Genomic DNA, 27,700 nt, shown 5'->3' with positions numbered 1-27,700 from the left:
AACTTTTTTTTAAAGCTCTCTCTGTCTTGCTGTTCAGTTTTTCTTTATTAAATTTTGATGTGTGCTTTTCTCTTCCTTTCCTTTTTTTCCTTTCAGCTTCTTAAAAAGATTTTCCTAGCTTTCTCAATTTCTTGATTTGCAGTCATAGATATGCAGAAGAACAGACTAATGTGACACTTTCTTGACAAAACTTATGAGCTGATACCTGATTTGAAATACTTGACATGATTGTGTTTTAAACTTTTTTTGGATTTCAGTTCTCCAGAACCGGACTGGTGTGGGCCTCTTTGTAATGCATTTCTATGAGGTTTATTTTTTAGTTTTAGATTTCAAGTGCTTGCCAGAGTAAGGCCCTGCTCTTTGAAGACATGCAGAGTTGAAATTCCAAAATGCTGTTTTAAGTGCAGTCAGTGCCTTGTTCATTAAAGTCTTTGACTTAATCATAAGAGAACACAGAGAATAAAACTGCACAAATTGGCTACCCCAATCCCTCAAATTACGAAATGCAGTGATCCCAAATTGAGCTGTGCAAGGCATACTCAATTCAAAAGCTAGTCATTGTGTTTGCCAGGAGGGAGGGCTCACATTGTTTCTAGGAATGTTTGAGGATTACAAGATTTAATAGGAATTAAAAGATGAAGTTTTGTTATAATACAGTATGTTCAGTTCCAAGTGTTCATCCAAAATGAAATGAAAAGCAGGCTTTCTTTGAAAAATCGAAGCAACAGAAGCAGGGAATCAGCAAGAGGGAAAGGTTTGGTAGTTCCCAGAGCCAAATTTGCCTGCTTGTTAATTTTCTCCAAATTGACTTCAAACCTTTCTACTGAGTGTGGTACTTTTTCAAGGCAGAAGCATCTGCTTTTCAGAAATGTAACACTAATTACTATAGCAGATAAATCCAGAAGCATGATTTTCTTTCAAGGTACAGCATGCTTCTTTCTGCCATCCCACCTTTCTTTTTCTAAAGCAAAATTATCCAGATTTTTCAGATTACTCAGTATAGATCGTTTTCAGATGGCATAGAAATTTTTCTTATATGTTTGACCTCACTAAAAAGCAAATGGGCTTGCATAGGTTCTGCTTGACAGCTCACACTGGAAAAGGGAAATACCCACTACAAGGTGTATTTTTTTCTGCTTATCTGCATAATTTTCTATTCTTTCATAGCTTATCCTGAGAGTGACAGATCTTATGTCCCTTGTGAAAATGCCTCTGATTAATATTTGAAAATGCTTTTATAACACTGAAATGTGTGAAAGGATAGGGCAATACTAATGCCATCACTATAAGTGAATGCTAGCCAAATATTAAAATAATAAATGACTGTGGCATTAGTTATTACAATGTAATCAACGACTGCCACTTGTCTTTCAAAAGGAAAAGACAAATCTTTTAGGGTTAATTTAAAAATCTGTTTTTCTTATAGTCAGAATTCATTGTAAAAAGCACAATGAATCATGTATCTACGTGGACCCTTCTCTTTAGATAGAACTGTGAAGCAAGTGTGATACTTTAGGTAAAATTCTGATCTTTGGTCTGACTGCTATATAATGGTGAATTCTGTTTGTTTATTGCTTAACTAAACTTCAGCCTCTGGCATCCCATTCAATTTTAGTTCTCTATCATGTCAAAAATCATACTTGTTTCATGTAATTTAGCTTTTTCACATTGGTGCAAAAATTTAGGACTTGATCTTAAGTAAAATGATGTGGTAGAAGTGTTACATATGAACTTATTTTTGATTCTTATTTAATGTCATTGAATGCTGGAGTCAAACCTCAGGCATGTTTCTCGGAGAAATGTCTTGGAGAACACCACCTGGTAGATTTTGAGGGTGGAAAGGGGGAATTAATTGGGTTTTCAATGTCTTTAAAGGGCAATCCAAATGAGAAGTGCTCAGGGCAAGGTAGTCTTACTGATGAGTGAAACAAAGTTAACAAATGTGAAGAAACTATAAGTGGTGTCATTTTATCTTTTGCTATAATAACTTCATTTTTCCTTCAGAGAGGCCATTTTTAGGGAGTCATTGTCAAAAATCTGTGATGATTTTTTTCAATAATGATAGGAGGGAGAGGTGGAATTGTTTTTGGAATGATTTTAGCTTGTTCCATGGAAAAGTGGTTTTTATTTCTAGCCATGTCAGTCTAATTTCCTTTAAGCTGACTTCATTGGGGGGCGATAAGGATGTTTTGTTGTGTTTGATATTGAAATGCTATGATTGGTGAGGTGCAGAGGTAGAACCATAGAATCACAGAATGGTTTGGTTGGAAGGGACCTTAAAAGATTGTCTAATTTCAACTCCCCTGCCATTGGCACGGACACCTTGCACTAGACCAGATTGCTCTGAGCCTCATCCAGCCTGGCACTGAACTCTTCCAGGGATGGGTATCCACAGCTTCTCTGGGCAACCTGTTCCAGTGCCTCACTACCCTCACAGTAAAGAATTTCTTCCTAATATCTAATCTGAAACTACCCTCCTTCATTAAAGCCATTCCCCCTTCTCCTACCACTGCATACACTTGTTAAAAGTGCCTCTCCACTTTCCTTGGAGGCTCCCTTTAGGTACTGGCAGGCTGCTTTAAGGTGTCTCTGTAGTCCTTTCTTCTGCAGGCTAAACAACCCCATCTCTCTAACCCTGTTTTCATAGGAGAGGTGATCATCTTCATAGCCCTCCTCTGTATCCTGTTTCAGCGGGTTCACATCTTTCTTGTATTGTGGCCCCCAGAGCTGGATGCAGCACTCCAGGTGGGTTATCACAGGAGCACAGGGGCAATCTGCCTTGACCTGCTGACCAACTGCTTTTGAGGCAGGCCAGGATATGGTTGGCTTTCTCAACTGGAAGCACACGTTGTTGAGATGTATCAAGCTTCTTGTTCACCAAATCCCCAAGTCCTTCTTCCCAGGGTTGCTCTTGATCCATTCTTGGCCCAGGCTGTATTTATGTTTGGGATTGTCTCAAGGCAGGCACAGGACTTTGGATTTGACCTTGTTAAACTTCATGAAGTTTACACAGGCCCAGCTTTCAAGCCTGTCTCGGTCCCTGTGCATGACATTTTTTCTCTCCAGCATGCCCATCACATCACACAACTTGGTGTTGACAAACTTGCTGAGGGTGCTCTTGATCCCACTTTCCATGTCACTGACAAAGATGTTATAGTGCCAGTCTCAATAGCCACCCAAGGAATGCCACTGGTCTCCACTTGGACATTAAGCCATTGACTGCAACACTGTGACTATCCAGCCAATTCTTCATCCACCAAGTGGTCCATCTGTGAAATCTGTGTCTCTCCAATTTATAGACAAGGGTGTTGTGTGGGACAATGCCAAATGCAATGCACAGGACCAGGTAGATGATATCAGTCACTCTTCCTTCATCTGCCAGTTTTTGTAATGCTGTCATAGAAGGCCACCAGATTTGTCAGGTGAGATTTGCCATTAGTGAAGCCATGCTGGCCATCACCAATCACCTTATTTTCCATGTACCTTAGCTTAGTTTCCAGGAGGATCTGCTCCATGATCTTGCCAGGCACTGAGATGAGACTGACTGGTTTGTAGTTACCTGGGTCTTCCTTATTTCCCTTTATAAAAATGGGGGTTATGTTTCATTTTCTTCCAGTCAGTTGGAGCTTCAGTGGAATTCTACAGCTTCTCAAATGTGATGGATAGTAACTTAGCCACTTCCAGTTCCCTCAGAACCCATGGATATTTCTCATCATATCCCATGGACCTGTGCTTCTTCAGGTTCCTTAAGTGGCCTTGGACCTTGTGGTATCCTACAGCAGACAGTTCTTCATTCTTCCAATCTCTGCCTTTGCCTTCATTGAGTATCTCAGCCTTTTCTATGTCCTGGGAAACCAGGTCTCCCATATCCTTCTTGATGAAACCCACATTTTCCCTAGTCTTTCTTTCATTACCAGTATACCTATGGTAACCTACCTTTAATGCCCTTGGCCAGATCGAGTCAGTTCTGTGGCTGCTCAGACAGTTTTTTGTTTTTCTTAGTCTCTACCTTCACCTTTTTATAATGTACCTTTTTGTCTTTGAGTTTGTCCAGATGTAACTTGTTGATCCATGCAGGCCTCTTGAAATTTATGCCCAGTTTCCTCTTGGTAGGGATGCATAGCTCTTGAACCAGGAGGAGATAATCCTTGAATTTCATCCAGCTTTCTTGAGCTCCTTTTCCCTCCAGGGCTTTAAGCCCACAACATTCTACCAAGGAGATCCCCAAAGAGGGGCAAGTCTGATCTCCTGAATTCCAAGGTAGTGAGTTTGATGTGCATGCTCCTCACTACCCCAAGGATCTAGAATTTCGCTGCTTTGTGGTCACTGTAGCCCAGGCTTCCCTTGAGCTTCATGTTCTCCACCACCCCCTCCTTGTTAGTGAAAACAAAATCCAGCACAGCTCTTCTCCTTGTTGGCTCATCTGTCACTTGGAGATGGAAGGGATCAATGTGTTCCAGGAGCCTGCTGGATTGCCTGTGTCGTGCTGTGTCATCCTTCCAACAGATACTGGATTGTTTGAAGTTCCCCATGAGGACCAGGGCTTGTGACCCTTGAGGTCATTCTGTTTTGCTGTAGAAGGCCTCATCATATTGGTCTTCCTTGTCAAGTGGCCTGTAGCAGACCTGCATTATAATGTCATCTGTTCCTGCCCTCCTCCCCTTTCATCCTGACCTGTAAACTTTGAAATCAGCTCCTCATCAATCATGAGGTAGAGCTCCATGCTTATTTACAGAGAGGACAACACTACCTCCTCATCATCCCTGCCTGTCCTTCCTAAAGAGCGTGTACCCTTCCATTCCAAAACTCCAGTCATAGGAGTTGCCCCAGTATGTTTCCATGATGTCAGTAAAGTCATAAGCATACATATGTGTTACGCAGGTTAGCTATAATATACTGAGTATACTGTTATCATGGTGTTCAATATCTTATATTGAATTTAAGTATTATGACTACACATGGGACTCATGAAATGTGATAGGCATCAAATCTTCTGTTGTCTCTGATTTCTAGTTTTACATCTGGAAAATAATTCTCTTAATACACATCACATTTTCCCCATGGAAACCTCCTTTTACACATGGTGTTAGAAAAAAACACCCCAAAAATGGTGCAGTGGGGTATTTTAATATTTTCCATGTGAGATATCAGACCTTTCGCCTATGGCAGTATGTCTTCCAAATTGAAGAGAAGTCAGAAACTGGAAACAGCAGCCATGAGATGAATAGGGAAGGAGGGAAGGGAGGACTTTCACAGTTTTGTTACAGAGATTGTAAAATCAGTTTGGCTGTTCTTTTTCTTTTTTTTCTTTTTCTTTTTTTTTTTTTTAATGTTTTTTTTTTTTTTTTACTTTTTTCACTTGGATGTGCCATAGATTTATTGTGTGATCCCTTCCTTTTTGGTTTTTTTTAGCACTTAAAACCAGAAAGATTTATAGTTGGCACAGCTATCTCTTAGAGTGGTTAGAATGGTCACCCCATGAAGGTGTAGTAAATAATGTTGAAGTTTCAAAGGAGATGTCAAGCCTTCACTAAAACTTTAGGAATTTGAAGTTTAAATCTTCAATCTCAATGGGGCTGATAGTCTTGGTTAAGATATTTACCTTGGATATTAGAATATACTTTCAAAGCATCTCGTCATATGTGTTCAGTCAGAGACTTGAAGCTGGATTGTTTACATCTTGAAAAAATGTACCACAGAAGTTAGCCAGTCAAGGAGTTTATTTGTAATTTTAGTCCTAGAGCTGATGAATAGGCAGCAGGAATAGCAATGTTTGGCTTGGGGCAACAATTTTAAAGCTGTGAAGGGAGTGTATGAAGGCTTGAGTGTAATCCCTTATTACATACATGCATACAGACACTCCATGTGTATACAAACACATCTGTTTACCTGAGATGGTTCTTTCAGCACAACTCATTTCAACAGTCTTCCCCTTAAGTCAGAACAAAAAAGGAAAAGTGTGATCCTGCAAGCTGAGATAGTTATGTCAAACCCTGTGCTTTTAGCACTCTGTGTTTCCTCATTACTAAAGTGGAGAGAGCTATTGCATCTAGCAGTGTGAGAGAATATAGATATTTCAGTAGAAGCTTGACAAACTGGAGAGCAAATTCAAAACATTAAAAACGAAAGAGAAGAAGAGCTTCTTGCTTCTTATTCCATATTTCACCTTACAGCTATCCTAGAAAACTTGCAGACTACACCAATCCAATGCCAGACTGAGAAATACATGGACAAAACCCCTTTTAACTGGCACACATTAGGTGTAAGCCTCATTTATGTCTCTATATGCAATTACACAAATAGGCTTGTGTTGGAAGAGTGGGTGCTGAGTTCAGCTTATCTATGAACTTTCTGGTGAAGGGCCAAAGTGAGCAGTGTGTTTTCCCAAGTGCTTTGCTTGTGCACCTCATGAAGTCTCTTTGTACAGAGATTTCCAAGTGAATCCAAAAACTGTATTTTGTGTGTTTTGTCTTTTTCTATTTGAGTCTGTGTATTTTCCTAGGTAGCAGTGGATGTGCTAAGAATGAAATAATAGTAACTGAAGTTATAGTTATACAGTTGTTTGTCTTCTGCTGAGAAGAACCTGGAAGATTCAAACAATAGTGTTCATGGGTTGAATTAACAGCAGTGATCAGTCTATATGTTAGTTCTTCTGACTGACAGATTTGTACTTGCAATACTGTGGAGATTTGATAGCTGATAAGGCAAGTCAAAATTTTAAGTAATAAAATCAAAGAAATGCAAAGCCTATTCTCATGGATTAACCGTGAGCCAGTCTCACATTGTAAGCATTATGGTTGATGTGGGATGTATGCCCTGGTAAACTGTGTGTGGTTCATTTAACTAAGCAAGGTTTTGAAGGTGTTGTAATTTATATACACTGAAAACCTATAGCTCTTTCCAGTTGACATTTGTAACTACTGTGTGTCTGGACTTTAGTGAGCAAAAAAGTTGACAGTTATGAAACTGCCTCTCTAGTTCAAAACATCTTTCCCACAGCAGGATTTGGAGACCAATTTTTAGTTGTACTACTGCTAATATTAAACTTTTTATAGTAATGAATTGGCTCTTTCCTTTTGAAAGGTTTGTTTTAAGCCTCCATTGACACAATTTAGCATGTTTTTAAGCCTTGAGAAGATTTTTTTTTCCAGTACTTATAGAAAATCTCAGCAGTTCACTTCATTAATGTCCACTCAAGTGTCTTCTCTCATGAAAAAGCATGAAAATGAGAGATTGGGTGAAAATGCAAAAGGGAATAAGTGGTTAGCAATGTACATCTCCATAGATCTTGTACCTTGGAATAAACACTCTCAGTAGCTGAGTACTGTCATATAGACTTGAATATGCAGGACGATAATGCAAAACTAATTAATTTTCCATATCTATTTGAAAGGTAATTAGCTTATTAATACTGTAGAATGAATATGTACTTCTGAATGATTTTTTTTGTGTATGTGTGTATATGTATATATATGCCATTAGGAGGGAATTTCTTAAAATGTACTTAAGCTATCTGGAGAAATAGTTTGTGTAACTTTTCCCTTTTACAGGCTAATAACTCTGAGACGGTTAAAAATCATATAAGCAGAAGTGTAAATAATTCTGTTTTATTTATTATTTTTTCTTTTACTTGGCCTGATTTATTTTCCTGCTTGTGGCTGCTTATTTGTATCACATCTTCATACAGCATTTGTTGCTAGCCATTTTCAAAGTATGCACTTTGGTTTCTGTATGGTGTGAAATTAACTTCTGATTAGGACCATTAGTGTTTTTTTCCACCACTGAGTTTTTTCAGAAACAATGACATGACCTCTGCATCCCTTGTTTTTAAATCAAACATGGGAGAAATAAAGGGAAATATTATAGTCTTCATAGACTCAATTGTATTTAGACACATTCAGAAAGTCAAGAGATTTTTTTTTTCAGCAAGAATAGTATTAATTCTTCTATTGTATTCAATATGGAATTGATCTTTTAGCTTATATTTTTTCCAGTTGCTATGCCATGTTATTTAAAAAACAAATTAGGTGCCACTTCCCAACCCTTTATTACTATGGCTGTAGTACTCCTGGAAAAAGTAGTATTAATGACATTTATTGAAGTACAGTAGAACCCAGTTGTCTAATTGATGTAGAAATTTCTGCAAATAGGAAGTACAGCCCATTTCATTACTAACAACACTTATAAGTATACTTTTAGCACCATTTCTGTAAAATAAATAAGACAAAAAAAGAAAACTTTTAAAGTCCTTTGGAGTTATCATGTAACACAGATGTCAAATCTTGTAGATTTCTAAATAAATTATGGGAGATGCCTATAGTTAACTATCTGCTAGTAGGCAACTGTGATGCAGGTGTTTGATTTGCCACTGTAAAAATGAGGCTAAAATTTAAAACGGGACAGCAGAAAGGACTTGCAAGATGCACATGGTCTTCACCGATTTATTGTTCAATTTCAGACCAGCTCTCTATTGCAATAAATGAGCATCTGTTTCACAGTATTAGTCCTTTGTGCATTGCATTTATTTTGTGATGCTGTCCATGGTTCAGTGCTGCAGGCTTCTGCTGGTGCCACTCTGTGCAGGGCATGAAGAGTTCTGATCCCTGACTACCTATGTAGACAGGAGATGTTCAAAGAGGTCACGTTTGTATTAGCAGTATAGTTCATTTCCTTTGGCTGACAACAAATGTTTTTCTACAACCAAGTGTATCTCTGTGTTGTATCTATGCTATTATCTACTCTGTTTCAGTAAAATTAGAATTATTTCTAATTGATAGAATATATTTGATATTGAGACCAGCTAAAATGTCTAGTGACATGATAGTTTCATCTTTCAGTTCACTGTTCTCCTTAACTAGACAAATTGATTAAAATTAAAAAATCAGAAAAGAGCATACTTCTTAGTTATTTGGATATGAATAATTGGTTTTGACAGCTGCTTATAGTGAAACAAATGTGAAGCAAAATAGTGAGATCACTCTCTGATCTAGTTGCTAGTTGGAAGTTTTTAGCATCTTTGTATTACATCTGAATACTTCAGAGTTTCTACTGGTTTCTGTTTCTACTGATTGTTACACAAGCCACGATCATATGTTTCTTGACTTTTTTTTCTGTACATGTAATAGTTTGTGCACCGCCATTTTGAATGCAGCTTTAATAGCAAGAAATGTTTTTTCAGCTGTGCCTTTTGTCTTATTGTATTTTGCATTGATTATTACTTGACCATTAGTGAGCTTCCTGAAATTGTCATTAGTTACTTTCTATGGACCAGGAGCAAAGGTTGACATGGATAGACGTGCAGAAGAAAGGCCCAATCTGAAACACAGATGAATATTTGGAAAAGAGAGGAGATGTAAACCTGCGAGGCTGGGTGATTCACAGAATGCTGTCCCCAGACAGTGGGGCTGGATGCAGCCATGAGATGAGGCTTGGATGAGGCTTTTGCAAGTCTAGTTCTGTGACTGCAGCACACAACCCATCTGTGTGGTGCTAATGGGAGATGCATCTTTCTATTCTCTTCCTTCTAATTTTGTGCTGTGCTTGTTCTCCTTTTTTTTTATTAACTAAACTGGAAAAAACTGCTTTAACTGTTTGTTGTCTCTGGAATTGCTTCTTCTTTCTCTTCTCTCCTTTGCATATTGTTTCATGGCGTCTGGTCCAGGAAAGAAAACCTCTCTTGCTTTTTTCTGGCAATGTGTCTGCTAATGGAATATTTCTAGTGTCAGCTCTTACTGCTTTATAGGAAAGGTATGTAAACATCAGCCAAGACAGTTTTGCCTCGGTTGTGACACTACCTAGAATTCAAAATTTTGTTAGCTTTTTTCTAGTGTTCAGGGTAGCTCTGAGGCATGGATAGCACATTCTTACTAGGGAAATCAAAAGTGCCTTTTCTTACATTTAAAGGCCTTCCTCATGGAATGTTATTTTATTCTTAATATTACCATATTTAAAACAAATAAATCAAACTTCCTGTTTCAGCTAAAGACTAGCAGAAATGATTCTGTCACTTTCTATTCAAGAATTGTGTGCACATAATCTTCTGTTAGTTAACAGGTGGTCTAAATTTGTGGTGAAAGTTTTACTTCAGTTTTGATCATTTTCGTCTTAACTAGGTCTGAGAGAAACTCAGGAGATCCACTCTGAAGGCTTTCGTTTTTCCTTCTTGCCCTGGCAGATTGGTAGGTAGGACTCTATATCCCAGGGCCCAACAAACATTTTAAAAATTGAGGTGGACTACAAAGCCCTACAGTGAACTTGTTCGGGAAGTGTGGCAGTTTTGGCTGAAGTGGTAGGAGCTCCTGTGAAAGAATCATGGGAGCAGCTTTGCCAGCTGCTAAGAGAGAGAGAGAAAGCAAGCTGGGATTCATAAGTTCTGTGGACACTGCCATTTGCAAGGGTCACATCTGTCTGGATTCCTGCTGTCACACTATGCAGGGGAACAGATCAGGATTTTTATACCACAGTATACAAAACAAAAGTAAATTTGCTCTCAAACAAATAGCTGCTTGCAGTAGAAATAAATCTCTTCTGTGGAGTCAACTAAAACAATATTTTAAATTAATATTTATATTTACTACAGGAATTGATACACAATAGCACAGAGATATTTTTATTTACAAAGCATGAATATTGTCTGCACTTGGAATCATTCTAAAGCCAGAAGCCAAAATATTATGCAAGTTCTGGTTCTCATGCAAAACATCCAAACATGTTTCACTGTGTCAGTAGGAATTATTATGGTGAGCAGTCCAACAATCAATGTAGTTCATTGCCCTTTTTCTGCAGTATGCTGGAGTGTATAGAACTGTTACACTGTGCCTTGGAATAGGTTGGAGAATTTCTTCTGATTCCTGTCTATGGCTTGAGGAATGAAAATATATCACAGATCTGGTTCAAATGCATTCAGGTATCTTGCTGATGAGTCTCTCTCTTTGTATTTTTATTTATGCTGTTTGAATGGTGAACAATCACACAGAAAAAAAAGTTTCATAAGATGATTAAAATCTGTGTGAAATCAATGTAATTATATGCAGATTAGCTAATCAAATACTCTGTTGCTTATAGCACCATTAAAAATGGGCACAAATAAAATACTTATATTCTAAGTAGATACATGTCATTCTTTCAAAATGTCCTGATATCTTTAAGTCACAGCTTTGTCATTGATTGATATTTCAGATAGTTGGTTTCTACTCATCGATCCTTATGCCTCTCAATGCTTTCATTCAAGAGGGAGCCCAGGAGAGAAACAGATGAGCTAGTGAATGCATGCCAGATCTTGGAGCTCTGAGTTTGCAGTAGTGCAGTTCCTCAAAGGAACATATATATGGTTGATGTACAGCTGACTCAGCTGTTTAGATTGGCCCAGTCCTTGAAACCAGGTTTTCTAATATTCTGCTGAGATAATTTTTAAGCAGATACTATGTCTTTCTACTAATACTATTGTATTGTAGTTCAGAGCCAGCAACTGGGTCTTAGAAAAGGCAACTGCTTGATTTTTCATTTAGCTTCCTTAGTCTGTCCTTGATTCTAGTCTCAAAAGGGGCAAGTCATAATCCCACGCAGGATTTCTAAGCCCATGTGTGGCCCACAGGTCTAGTTTTACTTTGGTATTGGAAACTAGTAGGTAACATTGATTTACTTACTTTTCCAGAGCTGTGTAGTAACTCAGTGTACTGCAGAAATGCAGATTTGTCTGGGGCAAAACTGAACTCCCTTTTCTGTTGGGGTTTTACACTAACAGGACGGGACTGCTGGGATATGATCCTTGAGCTTTATTGCAGTATACACCTCATTACATGGTTAAGACAATAGGAAGATGGCAACAGCTCATATACTGCCAGCAGCAGCTGAAGATTTTTTTGTTACAAAGCATTTAAAAAACTTTCTAGCCAATAGCGTATTGCTAAAGCTTATAGACAGTTGTTCTAGCCAATCACTAAAAGAACATGTACACCTGCTTCACACAATGCTTGCAAGTATGCTTTCTATTAACAATACACCATACACCATTATTAAGCTTAAAACCTTCTACTATCTTGCTAAGCATAGCATTGCTTGCACTGCTTTCCTGCAGTCTTAAGGTCTATCTTAGCCAAGCCTAAAACTCAAGCTATTGTTTCATGTCCGTGCTTGCTGTACTATTATAACTTTTTCTACTTTCAGACTTTGCAGCTGCAGCTAGCTCTTAAGTTTTCTGTTCTTTCTGTTTCTAAGGCCTGCTTTTACAGCTTTCTGGAAATCTTACCTTTGCTACTTCCCACATTTCCCTCTCTCGGTACAACTACAAAGTAACTTTCTTCACTTTGCAGTTTATTAACTATCTTGCATTACATAGCTCTATTATTATACGTATTTCTTTTTGCTTGTTTGAGGCACTTCTCTTGCTTGTTTTAAGTGTTGCTATTTTACACTACAGCAATTTTAATGTTGTAAAAAATCTGGTCTATTCAAAGAATAGAAGTCAAATCTGGTAGTAATTACTATTTATTGTTCTAATAAGTCTTGTTTGTTCTTAATTTAAAGCCTTCATTTATGTCTATACTTGCATCTACTATCTCTCTAAGATCTCGAGAACTTTCTGTGGTTCTATTTCATACATCTTTCTCTTGTACGATAAAAACTTCTTTGATAGTTTTGTCTATCATTTTTTGCACATACTGAAGTATATAAGGTACTATTACTAGTATTGCCACTAAAACTAATAACACATACAAAGTTTCTTTAACTAAGGTGTAAAGCTCTATCTTTTGAACAAATTGTCTGTGATCTACTGTCTTTTTGATTCGAGCTGTTAGATCTTTCAACTTTTGTATGCTTTTGTAAATGGATTCAAAATGGTCAGACAGATTCATATAACACAATCCTTCAAATTCCTCACAACCATGTCTATGTGCCAGTAAAAGAAAATCAATTGCTGCTCTATTTTGAAGGGTAGTATGTCTAACACTGACGACATCTATTAGCATATCGCTAATTGCAAAAGTGGCATTGGTTTGTTTAATCAGCCAACATCTAACTCGATCTAACTGTTTCACTGCCATGGCAGAAGTAAGTTGGGATAGAAGCAAACCTGCTGAAATTCTTTTCACAGCTTTCTAGGGCCTAAAATCACTGTTTCAATTTTCTTCATATTGATGGGTGAATCTTCTTCCTCTATGTTTTTTCTTAATGACTGTTTTAGTACTAGGTGCTAGCACAGTTAAGTTGTCTAATACTGCATGGACTACATTCAAGGCATGATGGAATGCTTTGCTAAGCCCTATCTCCACAAATAAACTAATATCCTTTTGGTAATTGTCTTGGATATTGTTCAACCCCAGAAATTCCAGCCCAACTGAGTAATTACACCAAAAGCTCGAGTTTCTGTAAGCAGAGTAATTGTGAGTGACATTGTATTTTGGAGGATCATTGTCTCACCAATTGCTATCTAAAAATGTAAGACAGAAACCTATTGTTAAGGAACTAAGAATCTTCAATTCTTGGGGTTCAGAAGGTACTTTAGAAAGTTCTTTAGTCTAAATGTCCCAATTAACTACAGGATGCTCCAGTTGGCAACTTCACCTGGCTTACTATTGTTTTTTGGTCAAGGGATCATAATATATGGGTATCAGCTAATCTTTCACTGACACACTGATTAGACAGGTTGAAAAAGGCTTTTCTGGGTTCAAGTTGGACAGGCATATGGTGTCTGAGCCTGCTGCCTTGGCTAAGGTCACCCAAACACTTGTTTTTGGTTGTACTACAGGCAAATCTGCACTGCAAGAAGCAATTAAAGCTAGCCAGCACCAGTGTAACACTCGATTTTGCTCTATACCTTTCATAAGCTATTTTTTGGCAAAGCATTTTCCCATATAGTTCAACTCAAATTCTGCTTTTGTTCCTTCTTAAAGTTGTCTGAAGAATAAACAACTGTGTTAAAAAAGTGGTTTTTTGTATGTTCTTTCTAAGGCCTGCTTTTACAGCTTTCTAGAAATCTTCTTACCTTTCTATTTCCCACACTTTCATCCTTTGTCCTTTTCATAATCTTTCTGGTGTCAGAAGCTCTATTACAGAGGATTTTATCCTATGAACTGTGTAAGCCTAATGAGGTATGTAAGCCTACTGGCTGTAAGCCAAGTTACCTTATTCTGTTCTTGGAAAAGTTGAAAATCATCATCTAGCTGAGATGATTTTTTTTACAGATACTTTTTTTTTGCAGGCATTATTTTTTACTTGATTGTCTCAATTTCTTTGAGGAGCCTTCTCAAGCCTTTCAGAATAGGACAAGGGATGCAGATTTAGCAGAAAGGTTACTTCTTATTCCTTCTATTTCTGGACTTGTGGAAAAGTTGTCTCAGTGCCATCTCTGTGCCACATGGTGTGAGATGGCCTATACATGATCTTTGTCATGTTTTTGCTCTGAAACTGTGAAACGGCTTAAAGTAAGGTTATAAAGATATGAGGTGCTGTTTGCTGTGTGGGACAAGCACAAGCTTGCTATTTGAGGCAAGCCAGGAAATCCATTAAGAAATTCACCCTCTTTGGTGTCAGAAGAAGGTGAATAAACAGGGCTGATCTCAAAAGTACACTTTGTTCAATCTGTGCTTTAGTTTAATTGGACTGCTTGGCTCACTTTCTACACTTGCACTGATAGCAGGCTGTACTGGGAAACTTATGTCTAGATACTGTTGTGAGCTGGTGAAAATGATTCAGAATTAAATATGTGACTGTTTCTTACTTTCTGTATCATGTCATGGTTGTAAGGGACTCTGGGATGGTGTCATGATTTGACACTGGCCCAATGCCTGGCACCCATGAGAGTCACTTGCTCACCCTCCCCTGCCACAGGCGAGCAGAGAAGGAAAAAATGTTGATGAAGGCTTCACAAGTTTAGATAAGGAGCGGGAGAAAACACTTCAAGGGCAAAACAGGCTCAACTTAAAGTTGCAAAGTGAAATTTATTACTAACAGAATTAGAGTAAGACAAAGAGATGTAAAATAAGCCCTTAAAACACTATTTCCCCCCAGCCCCTCCCTCCTTCCCACCAACAGCGCAGGGAGACAGGGCATGGAGATTTTGGTCAGTTCATAACCGAGATTTTCTCCCGCTGCTCTGGGAGAGGAGTCCTTCCCCTGTGAGACTGTGGGTCACTCCCATGGGAGACAGTTCTCCGTGAACTTCTCTGGTGTGGGTCCACTCTCACGAGCAGCAGCCTTCTGCACCTGCTGCAATGTGAGTCCCTCCAATGAGCACAGTCCTTCCAAAACTGCTGTGACATGGGTCTCTCATTCCATGGGGTGCAGTCCTCCAAGGACAGGCTGCTCCAGCCTGGAAGCAGGGACCCTCTCTTTCCACTGGGCCTTCCACTGGATCACAGCCTTCTCTAGGCATCCACATGCCTGGAGGACAGGCACGTGCTCCGACATGGACACCTCCTCTATGGGCTGCGGGTGGATCTCTACATCCCCCATGGACTGCAGGGGGACAACCTGGTCTTCACCATGGTCTTCACCACAGCCTGCAGAGGAATCTTGGCTCAGCACCTGGAGCACATCTTCCCCCTCCTTCTCCATTGACCTTGGTGTTGCCATGTTGTTTTCCTTCACATGTTCTCATTTCCTCTTCTTCTCTGACTAGGAGCAAAATCTGTGACTTTTCCAGCAGCTTCCCACAGGAGCTATCTTTGTGGCTCCCTTGCTACCAAAAACCAGGCTGTGCAAAACCAATACAGATGGTTTTGTCTGAGGACTTAATTTTTGAGAAAGTTGGCATCACAAGCTCTGTGATGAGTCCAGTACTAGGTGCAGGAGCCAATGGCGGTGAAAGAAGGAATACAGACTGTGTCAAAGGAGAGAGTTGTATGGCTTGAGTTTTTTCTGGAAAAGGGCAATGACACAGTACCTTGGATGCAATGAATCTGCTTATTAATTCAAATCTGTAACTGGAGAGAAGGTGGTTGTTTTTGAGAAGCTATTGCCTCTACTTGCTTACTTCATACAAATGCAGGTAAATTTGACCAAATGGTTCCTTGCACTTGCTTATGAAGAGATAACTTCTATGTGGTATTGTTTGGAATATCAAAATTGCTTAAAACTGAATAAATAGGTGAATAGAAGATGTTTACTTTATTTAAAACTGTTTCTTATATGACTGGTTATACTGTCAGATGTACAGGTTATGGCAGCATTGCCAGGCATTCCCAGGGAAGCAGGGGAACAAGAATCATGGGGAGAAATTAATGGAAGAATAATCTCAGGGTGGTCTGTCCTACTCACAACATATCAAGCACTAGTTTCACCAAATCTATTGTAGTTGCAACTCTAAATTTTTAGCCAGGTGTGATTAAAACACTCCATATGGAACCACTGTTTTTCATTGCCCTGCATCTTCTCTACTGCTGTTAGTTGTCAAGAAATGAAAATCATACCTTGTTTTGTGAGATTTTCTGTGTAATTGTCCATTCTGGGATATGCCAGATGGCATTTGCTGTCTTCGAAGGTTAGTCAAATTTTTTGCCATTATCCCTCCAGTGTATAGCAAGCAGAAAACAGTGTTTGTTTGTTTTCACTTGGATGGAGATGATTTGCCTTTAAGGATGGTCTGCCCTATGCTGCTGAATCCTGTTGGGGGAAACTTGTATTCTGATGGTTTAGTGACACAGCATGCATACAGTAAAGATATATCTCACTAATGGTTTTTTTTTGCTAGTGGTTTGCATTATGTTATTGTTCATATGCTTATACACTGAATGCTACTAGGATTTATTCTAGTTTATCTGGCACAACAGTGTGAAATAGAGAATGATTTTATCACTAACTTTCTTACCAGAGGAAGCTGTTTTAAGTGTCTGATTATTCAGGATACATGACAGTTTAGTCATCAAATTTTTAGTAAATTGAAGAAGTACTTCTAAGCAATGGATACATTTATCACCAACAGAAACCAAGGAAGTGTAGAGTCCTGCTTCTAATTACTATTTACAAAACCAAAACAAAATACACCAAAAGCTATGTCTTGAATTTCAGTTATAGTTATTTACTTGTTTTGGCACCCATGGTATATTATCTAAAGCATTTAAAATTCTAAGAAGGGATTGGGTAAAAAGAGGCTGAAAATACCATGAAGTTTCCTCCTCTTCTGTTGTCTAAGTAAAGACAGAAACTAGTGAAACTGGGACCAAACACTTACATGAGGTGCACCTTATGCCATCAGTTGTGCTTTAAAATTTGCCAGAACAGTTAACTTTGAGAAATTCTGAAAGAAAATGTGCCACTTTCATGCTTATATGTGTCTTAGCTATTCCCAGATTTTGATACACAGCATCATTTTATGGAAAGTTCTAAGATGTCTTCCATTCAAACACAGTTTATTTGGTTTGGGAATACCTGTGTATAGCCAAAATTGATAGGGTTTATCAGTTTTTCAGCTCTAACTCTTGATAAATAAGCTTTTATGTGCATGTGTCTGTATAATAAGCATGAATTCATGGCAGGGAGAGGAGGAAGTACTCTTTCTCTTATTGATTTACTGATGCATGATACTAAATTGAACTTCTGTTTTTCTGTATCAAAATATATCAGTATCTAAATGCTAAATTAAAAAATATGCAAAACACATGAATTAAAAAGTACCTAAAACAAAATATACACAAGCTAAAAAAGTATATATAGAAATGTCTAAATGTAAATTGAATAATATTATTTATTTTTATTTAATGTTTTTATAGCAGTAGCTGTCTTTTTGTAGAGTTTTTTTCTTTTTAAACCTGTCCTAGAAGGAAGGGGTACTGCCCCCTCCAGATGTCTCTTTCTCTCTGTTACATACAGAGCTTGGATGATAATAACACTGGAGCTTAAATCTAAGGCCACTACAATTAGGTGAGACAAATTCTATTACTATGGTTCATGTGGGAGTATATTTTTACACTTTTTCATTCATACTATTACTGAAGAAATGGAACTACAAAAGTAAACTACTACACATTCTCAGGAATAAATTCTCAGGAGTCTGATACAGAAGTATATATTTCAATATTGTCATACGAAAATCAGTGGAGAGGAACTTCTTTTGCAGGTTTATACAAAAATTCAGTTTGCATTTTCTCAAAGCCCGCTATGTTTTCTCTAATCTTAATGCCAAGAAGAGCACTAAAAATGTCACAAAAGATTTTTCTGGCAGTAGTGAGATGGAAGAAGTAGTAGAAAGTCAGACAAAACTTGGGCATAACCACAGTGTTTGCATTCAGAACATAGGGCAATGATCCTCTTGTATCCTCTTGTTGTTATAGTCTTTCAAATCATAAATGAAGAAAAAAGGTAGAAACATTGACATCAGTGACAGCAAGTTAAGGTTCTGGATTGATTTTTCTGCTTTCTTTGTTCCAGAATTCCAGCAGTGTTTTGAAGAACTCATCTTTCAGTTGTGACAAAGTATCACGGCAAGTATTTCTTTCAAATTTATGTAGCAGCATTATGTGGTGTGGCGGTGGGCTTAGGCTTTGTTATTTGTGGTTGTGATTTCTGTGAGTTCAGTCTTCTGCAAGATATGATCTGCTATGCAAGTTCCATTTTTACAATGCCTTCGTGAGAGAACAACTAGACATATTTACTGAGCTGATCTTCTGATATTTCATTAAGAAGGACGGAGTTGTGTTAAAGTTCCATCACCTGGAAAAGAAAGAGAAGTATTTGTAGACTAACCAGTGAAATTATTTTAATTACATTCATGTCTGTTGTATTTTGGGGACTGGTTTTAGATTCTCTTCAGTTTTACTCAGAGCAGGCTTCAAGATCTGCAGTGTTTTACAGATTGCTGGTCAAACTTCCAATTTGTAAAGCATTTACAGAATTCTACAGAGAGATGTGTACAGACAGAAGTACCTATACATTTCTATTTGACTAACAAATTTGTTGTGCTAGTATTTGTCAAATTGATTGTATTAATTTTCCACATTATTGGTTGCAGATATTTTTTCACTGCAGTTTTGATGTGAAGAATTCTGGTGAAGAACTCCATTTGTGTTCTGAACTGAATACTTCGAGCTCTGTAGGCATTTATTGAGTTGTACTTGTAATGAAATTATTGGAAACATCTGATGCTTGGGTGTAGGAGTCTAAGTTGCAATTTCTTCTCATTAATATGCCATGTTTCTTCTTGGCTACATTGCTCTAAACTGCAACATCTAATTTCTTCCAGAAGTGCAGACTTTGATCACATTATGGAGGAAGGCTCTGAACTTGATCTCACTTACATCACAGAGCGGATTATTGCTGTATCGTTCCCTGCTGGCTGTTCTGAGGAAACTTACCTCCACAATCTACAAGAAGTAACACAAATGCTCAAATCCAAACATGGTGATAATTACTTGGTATGTGTAAGATCAGCCATTTTGTGACACATCTTCCTTTGTCATGCAGGAAGACTACTTTATGTCCACATAAACATTTATAAACTAAAACTTACTCTTTGAGCCATCTTTACAGCCTTGTAAGCCAAGTTCAAGATTTTCAGTAGTGTTTTAAGTGGCTAGATATTGAAAACACTTTTTTTGCTGGGGCATTGCAGTCTCTGTGTTGGTGTGGTGATAACACATAGTCAAATGATGAAGAATAATTTCACCCTGCAATGAGGAGTGTGTTCTTTGCTTGTAGCAGTGAGCTACATCAGGGTTCTCAGGTGGGTATCTGATAGTATGTCACTGTCATGTCTTCACTTGTGAAGGCAACATTTAAAAGTAGAGTTGCTGTTGCTGTGTTCTGTCCAGCTCTTCCTCATTAACTTGTTTAGGTGCATTTTTCATGCCATTTAATTTTCTACAGGAAATCAAACAAATATATAGTAAGCTCTCTGTGCAGATTTTTTTTTAAATGTTGACAAAAAGCTGTTAATCTCCTGTGCTGTTTACTGGCTACTGCCATGGCATGTATTGTCTCAGCTTGTTCTATGAGGGTGAATTTGAAACAAGGCCAATATTTTATTTACTTTTTTTCTTGTACTGTCCTTTTAGGTATTGTGTGTTAATTGTTAGAATTAAATCCATGACTTCAGGAACATGAACTTCATTCACAGTAGAAATTAGTTGCTGGAGAGATTCCACTCATGATTTATACACATTATCTTCTTCTCACAAACTGAGATGCCATAGGTGCATTATAAACCAGACTGAACTTGTGATATGGACTGAAGTCCTCAGCATGCTGCCTTGCTGCCCTTGGCTTCCCTTCCATCAGGCACTGGTAGCTTATAAGGCACATGATAGTAATAGTGTGAAGGTGACCTGTGTGTAAAGCTTTTATAGGTTCAAATTCACCTGTTCTCTGGCCATTTCCATGCAATAACAGTGTAAGCTTGTAGTCTCTCCACTACACTTAATCTCACTTAATACTTGACTGTATTACAAAAATCTGATATATGGTAAGTCTGGTCTTAGAAGGATTGTAGTCTCTGCCTTAGTGTCTCAGAAGGATTGTAGTCTCTGCCTCTGAAAGGGATTGTAGTCAGTTTCCCCTGCAAAGTTGGGATTTTTTTTATTTTTTGTTTTAGTTCTGTTCTATTTATTAATTTATTTTCTAATGGGTACTTTGGAAATCAGCCATCTTGATAAAAAGAAAGCTTTATGCCATCTACTCCAAATGTGTTTCTGCAAATTTGCAAAATAACCTGACAAAGCACATCCAGGTTGTAGATTCAGAGAGCTTGTTTTTAAACTACCTTTTGTTTCTCATGTTTTGAATATGTCTTCAGCCTGCTCAAGAGGCACATGTGAATCAGCAAAGAAAAAAAACCCCAAAACCTCCGTGAAATGGTATACAACTCAGCAGTCCTGCTGAAGGTGATAGGAACAATTCTACTCTTCTATTGGGTCAGGGTCTCAGATAACAGAACATATACTACAGCATTTATCATTTTTTTCTAGTTGTTTTCCTTTCACTACAGTGAAGGGAGTGAACACATTGTTTCCCGTTTGATTCCTGTTCGGTATGAAGAATATGAAAAAAATCCCCTAAGTATCTAATTTTCTTTAACAGTAGAGGATTATACTTTGACAGTCTGAGACCAGAGATTAAAGTCTGTTGATAGTTTACAGCGAATTCTTTCTCTGCTTTGATGTCCTAAAAAACCATATTCCCTGTAGGCTTTGGTTCCCAGAAGAAACATGACTTTTCCAACAGATGAAAATTAGAAACTGAAGTTAATGCTCCTCTTTGTTGTACCAAAATATAAGTAAGTAGACCTAGGATATGCCAAAGAGGGACCAAAAGGGATGCAGTTAATCTTCCACTGTGTTATGGTTTAATCCCAACCAGTAATTTAGCCCCACACAGCTGCTCCCTTGCTTTCTCACCAGTGGAATGGGGGAGAGAATCAGTAGAGTAAAAGTGAGAAAATACATAGGATGAGTTTACAGGTTAAGCAAAAGCTTTACACACAAGCAAAGCAAGACAAGGAATTATTAATTGCTTTCTATGGGCAGGCAGATGTTCAACCATCCTCAGGACAGCCAGGCTTCATAAGCCAAAATGATGACTTGGTAAGCCAAACACCACCACTCTGAATGTCACTGCTCCCTCCTTGCTTTGGCTTATATGCTGAGCATGTTATATGGTATAGAAAATCCCTTTGGTCTGTTGAGATCACCTGTCTTGGCTCTGTCCTTTCCCAGCTTCTTATGCATCCCCAGCCCACTCACTGGTGGGGTGGTATGAAGGCTCTTGGAAAGAAAAAAATTTCTTGAAAAAGAAAAGCTCTTGACACTGTGTAAGCACTGCTCAACAATAATGAAAACATCCCTGTTTTATCAACACCATTTTCAATAAAAATCCAAAACACAGCCCCATATGAGGTACTGTGAAGAAAATTAACTCTACCCCAGCCAAAAACAACACACAATGGCATCTATTTATACCATATACTTCTCTTCAAAGGCTTCTATGATGTCTTGCTTTGTTGTATGCGAAATGTTGGTTCCTGCACGTTCTTGTTTCTATTCTGTGCTGTTGGAATTCCTGGAGTATCTCAATGTGATCACTGTAGCTTGATGGGGACTTGGGTACAACAGCATCTTTGAGTTTGGTGTCTGACCCAGCAGTTATAAATACCCATAATGAACAGGACTGTATCCTGACATAGGAATTCTTAATTGTTCTTAAATATAAATACAATAAGAAAGATGAATAAAAAAGTTTTTGTCAAACACCCCTTCTTTTTCTGTGGAAAATTTTAGGTAATTGATTTCTTAATATAGCTTTAGCAGTCATTTTAAGTATTCAGTATTGAGAACTACACCTCTCTGTTACTTTGTTTTCCAAATAGGAAAGCTAATAGAAAATTACAAAAAAATTTGTGTCATTTATAGAAGACAATTTAATTCCTGTTTTACTATTGGTATTACAGGAAGGATAAGTACAGTGATGTAGTTGCTTTAACCTGTTCAGTTTTTGGTTCTTTGCTTAGACAGCTGATGAGAGTGCTGGTTAATGCAAAAGGGTAATACTTTAGAAGAGTGTTACACTTTAGAAAAGGGTTCTTAAATTGTCCTTGGGTAGTACTAAACTATATAAGGGACTTGCCTCAGATTTACTCTTTCTCATGTTTATGACCTATTTATTCTATTCTTTCAGTGTAATTAATGAGACTTTTTCAATGATTATGTCATCTGTACATAACTCGGCATGTAAAATAGCCACGCTGTGAAGGAGAATCTGCCTCATTAGCATTGTTTCAGTTCTTGAGTAATGGTATTTCAACTTTTTGTTATTGATTGATACTAATTTAAGGCACTTCCTAATGAAAGAGTCAATTATTCTTGTATACACTGCTTTCTTTTGTTCATTTTGCAGTCTATCTTTTCATTTACTCTGTAAAGTAAACAGTAAGTAGAGGGTAACTTGCTATTTAGTGGGTTAACAGAAGAGTTGGAAGATCTCATAGTCTAAGTTGTAGTTAAATAGGTATGTCATATCTTCCCTGAAAAGTTTTGATAGACCAATACTTGTCAGGAATGCAAATTCAAATATTTAAGTGTACCACCCTCCCAGACTTCTTATTGTTAATTCTTATGGTCATCATTATATTTCATGGTAGCCAGGTCTCTCAGTATACCTCTGACTCAAAGCCATGTGAAATAAATAAGATGTAGTAGAATTTAATTGTCCTTTTTCAAAATGTGCATTTAAGTTTAGCTTTAGTTTCATTGTAAAATAATTGAGTATCTAAAATACATTTGCTAGTGCTACCTAATGTCAAATGTTAAGCCGTATCATTGTAGTTTCTGGTAATTTTTGTTTCAAATACATCTATTTACTACATAAATTATAGACTATTGATGGTTAATATCTTTTTCTTTCTTTCTGAACAGGTATTAAACCTCTCTGAAAAGATATATGACCTTGGCAAGCTTCACCCAAAGGTATCGACTGCCTTCAGTAACATAGCTTTCTAGTGTTAAATACAACTTAAAACGCCTGATAAACCCTGAAGCTATGCAAGTATTGATATACAGAGTAAGAGAAGAAGTTTTGGAAGATACTAAAACATCCCACATGCATCCCTTTTTATTTTTTCTCAAGTTCTGTTTTGTGTCTGTTAGATCTGTGTTTTACACAGCTATTCCTGTTATTTTCTTAGACTTCACACACAGGACCATAAGCCTGTTGTGACTTCTGAAAAACTTCTGTTGGGTGATACAAATTTTACTTCAAGTATACTTATTTTGTGCAGTCACAGGATATTGGAGTTGTATACTGTAACATTCAGTCAGCGGAAGCTAGTGAACTTGATTCAGATAAGGACTTCCCTTTTGTACTATCTTTGAGTAGTTGCTTCTCTGCACAATAAAGTCATAGAGAATTTCATAATAATTGACATCTGACTCTTGTTCCTTCTCACTAATTCATGTGTTTGTTTGTTGTAAGAAATGGTGTGTAGGTACACTTCAGCATCTGTTATAAGGCCAGATAGAGTGGCACAGATGTGTATTTACAGCAGTAGATTTACAGAGATAAGCTACCTGAGGAAAGTACTAAAACTTCTCTCAAGTTTAACTTTTTGCATGCTTTATTGATCATGAAGGATGGATTTTTTAATATTAGGCATATGTTGAATGCATAATATGTATGTATTGCATATGTTTTGTTAGTAACTATGCATATAATAAAAATAGGCTTAGTAAACTGTATTATGTAGTGAATAGAAAATCTGAACAAAATTTTTACATGCTTAATCATGTTGCACATGAAGGAAATAAATTGAAAATAAAATTAAAGCCATCAAAAATCATTATTTGCTCTAATTCTATTTGAATTTGCTGGTATAAAATACCAGACATTCTAAATGAAAAATCATGTAAAAAAATCAAGATCTTCAGAAATGTCGTCAGTCACTTCTAAGTGGTTGGTGAGATTGGGATGGGGTGAGGAGGGGGAGGAGGAAGTTTTTTGTTTATTTGTTTTTATAAAAGTACTAATATCTTAAAAAAACACAAATTCCCTCTTCCCCTTTAGAGACCTGTAAGCAATCCAAGACAATTGAATTACATGATTATCTGAGATGGGAAAAGTTTTGAAAACTTTCAACCATGACATTTATTTGAATCCAGATTTTAGTATGTGATACTAGAGTCAAGGTGTCTCTCGTAAATGTTACTTGTTTAATTGCAGATTATGGATGTGGGGTGGCCTGATTTCCATGCTCCACTTCTTGATAAGGTGTGCACCATCTGCAAGGCTATGGAGTCCTGGCTGGACAATGATCCTCAACATGTGGTGGTGATCCATTGCAGAGTAAGTGCTGTGGATGAGTTTGTATTCATTTTAAAAAAAAAAGTTCTTTACTCTTCTTGTTTAAAAAAATAAAAAGTTAGATCTGTTTTCAGTGTTGGCAATAGTGTGCCAGATGTTCTGTTGATGTAAATAAGCTGAAATCCATTGATCTTCCATGCTTGTTAAAGATTTCTTTTTTATGACTTATGTCCTAGCCCTTGCTGCAGGTATAGCATGAACCGATGTTACTTCATCCTTCAAAGATCACTGTTACTTCTGTAAATGTATGTAGAAGCTTGAGGTTTTTCCAGATTGATGGAAAACTCTCCATGTTCTGTGACACTCATGAATTTTGTTGCTGGAAAAGATAGGTACTGTATCACACATCATGTCTTTAGACTGTGTGTGGTTGTAGGAAATAAGGTCATTAAGGACCTTCTGGATTCTTTTGAAAGGTTTTAATTGACAGCATCATTGCAGTGCCTTAGAGTAAAGCTACCAGTGTGCTGTGTTGCTTCCTCCTGCTTGCTCACAATAAACAGAAATAAAGAAAGACCTTAGTTAAATTTGGATAAAATGAATTCAGAACTGGATTGATAGCTGCGCTCATGACACTTGATGCAAACCTATCTCTGTTTCACTGGGAGATGTTATTCTAAACAAAATGATGGTGATAATGGGATGGAAACTTCAAATCCAGTTTGTGTAGTCTCCAGTCCCAAATTCTTCCAGGCAGAATGTTATTGTATGAAGCATTTGAAATCTTACTAGTTGCAGGAATGCAGCCAGGAAAACAGCCCATACTTGGCACAAAAGGGAGCAAAGTATTTCTAGGTACACAGTCATATACAAACTGATAATGCATGTTTTTGATTAATGCCTTTGGCTAATATATGTTTTCAGCTACAGAGATAGATACAGCCACCTACTATCAGCTGAGAGACTGAAAATATTTTGAAATCTGTGAATTACTGCATGTTAAATTTTACTGCATTTGTCATGTAAATGATTTAAAAATACTTTAGAACATTTTTGAAATTATCCAAAGAAAATCAGTTACTATAAATCTCAGGTGTTGGGGAGGTAAAAATGTGAAAACGTGCCAGAAAGGCCTATTCTTTCTAAAATAGGTATATTATAGCATTTCATCATGGGAATTGCAGCATTGTCTATGCTGCAATTGTGAATGATCACTAAAAAAATAATACAAAATTAGAGTAGTTCATACAATTTTTTTCTTTTTTCCCAGTTGATTCCTCTTAATTGGTAAGATTTGACAGGCATGCACATAGAAATCCTACTTAGTGTTTTTTATGTCATTTGTCAGCCCGCTTACATTAACGGATAAGCTGCTACCCATTATTTCCACCTTTCCATCAACCCAGGGTACATGAGAAAGGACTCTGAATCTCTTGCCTTGAAATTGTATTTAGTATGGGTCTTAATTATAATAATGCCAAATAATGTAATGCATAAGTTATTATTCCCTTTTTCCTAATACAGGGAGGAAAAGGAAGGATAGGTGTAGTCATATCATCATATATGCACTTTACCAATGTTTCTGCAAGGTAAGTATGAGTAATGCATGTTGTGTGTTTTCTTTCCAATAAACATTGGGAAAAATGCCTTTTAGTTGATTACTGTCTGTCAGCTTAATGTTTTGTCAGGTTTTCTTCTCAAAGGGTTTTGAAGCATGTCTTTCTTAATAGAGTCCACTTTCCTGATAGTTTTCATGTAATCCTGCTTCCAGTAGGAGACTGGATTAGGTGACAGCCTAATGTCCCTTTGAAACTGAGATTTTATTGGTTTGCAGAAAACTTTTCTGAAGGATGTTTTCAGATGAATGATAGAATGTGCAAGAAACCATTTTTATGTCATGGTACTATCTTCATTCTGTTAAACCTCTCTGTTTGCCACATACATCAAGTAGCCTCTTGAATTGGTGAGAAATTATTCCTTAAGTACTTGAGAAAAACTGTTCTTAAAATCTGGGAAGAGTGTTTGAATAGGGAACTCCTAGACATTGATCCAAGTGCAGAATGAAGTGTAAGGAATAATCTAGACTTGAGTTTGCAGTCAGTTCAAACAGTAGGTGTCTGATTACTTAGATTTAATTGTTTCTTTTGGAGTACTCAAATTATGAAATGACAATTGACAATTTATATTAAAAAAAGATACAGTTTGATAAATGGTCTCAAAAAGGATGAAATTCATTTTGGATATTTTTGTTGGTATTCTAATCACATTGTTTTCCTTTGGGGTTTGTTAAATCTATACACATACATAAATGTACATATATACATTTTATATACATACATAAATATATTAAAATAAGAATACATTCTAAATGTCATGGTTAAATCAAATTTGGTCCTGAATTCACACCAGCATGTCAGTAACAGATTTGACCCACTACTGTAGTTGACAGAGTCTTGAATCACTAGAGGTTAATGGCAAATTACTCATGGATGTCAGGCAAACTAGAATCCTGGAAAATAATCTGTGTTCATTGGGGTAAACCAAATTTATAAGTAATTATGGACCAAGAAACTAAGTGCATTGTGTACACCAATATGTGCTGAAAAGACCACTTGCTTCAGTGATTGCCACAATTTCATATTTTGTTGAGAAGTATTGTGAATGGCAAAAACTGTCAAGTGAAGGTAGTACAGTTGTTATGGTGTGATTTCAGTGTTGCAGTATTATGTCATCCTTAAAGGTGGTACCTGGCTATAAATATATTTTAATGACACCATTACAGTCACATTCAGGTGGTGTTTTGTTAAGCCCAGCAATGAAAGGTATGACCTTTTACCCCAAACAAATTCAAGATTCCTCCAGTGAAGTTGCAGGAGAGGAGTGAGCTTGGAAGCCCTCTTTAACTTTCTGGATATCTGGCAACTGCTATCCAAAGCTTAACTTTTCTGTGTAAGGATGAGATTGGGGGTTTCCCTGCTAG

The 27,700-nt window shown here is 37.2% G+C and overlaps 1 protein-coding gene across 9 annotated transcripts in view; it reads left to right on the top strand.

Moving 5' to 3' along the window:
- TNS3 (tensin 3) overlaps nucleotides 1-27,700 on the top strand; it is a 208,726-nt gene that overhangs the window by 62,140 nt on the left and 118,886 nt on the right. For 6 of the 9 annotated variants that reach the window (XR_011679613.1, XM_071429871.1, XM_071429873.1 and 3 more), the window contains exons 2-5: nucleotides 18,367-19,349; nucleotides 23,340-23,390; nucleotides 24,640-24,762; nucleotides 26,245-26,309. Coding sequence is in view for 8 of the 9 variants with exons in the window: in XM_071429871.1 (XP_071285972.1) it covers nucleotides 19,077-19,349; nucleotides 23,340-23,390; nucleotides 24,640-24,762; nucleotides 26,245-26,309 (512 nt within the window). In the remaining variant the exon portion in view is untranslated. The remainder of the gene's footprint in view (nucleotides 1-18,366; nucleotides 19,350-23,339; nucleotides 23,391-24,639; nucleotides 24,763-26,244; nucleotides 26,310-27,700) is intronic. The other 3 variants (XM_071429877.1, XM_071429876.1, XM_071429875.1) reach the window with 1 other exon arrangement.

This window comes from Agelaius tricolor, unplaced genomic scaffold (assembly GCF_023055355.1).
Source record: "Agelaius tricolor isolate 1412-34295 unplaced genomic scaffold, bAgeTri1.0.p SCAF_6, whole genome shotgun sequence".
Lineage (NCBI taxonomy): Eukaryota > Metazoa > Chordata > Aves > Passeriformes > Icteridae > Agelaius > Agelaius tricolor.
The sequence above is the reverse complement of the archived record's forward strand: the minus strand, read 5'-3'. Positions and strand labels throughout refer to the sequence as shown.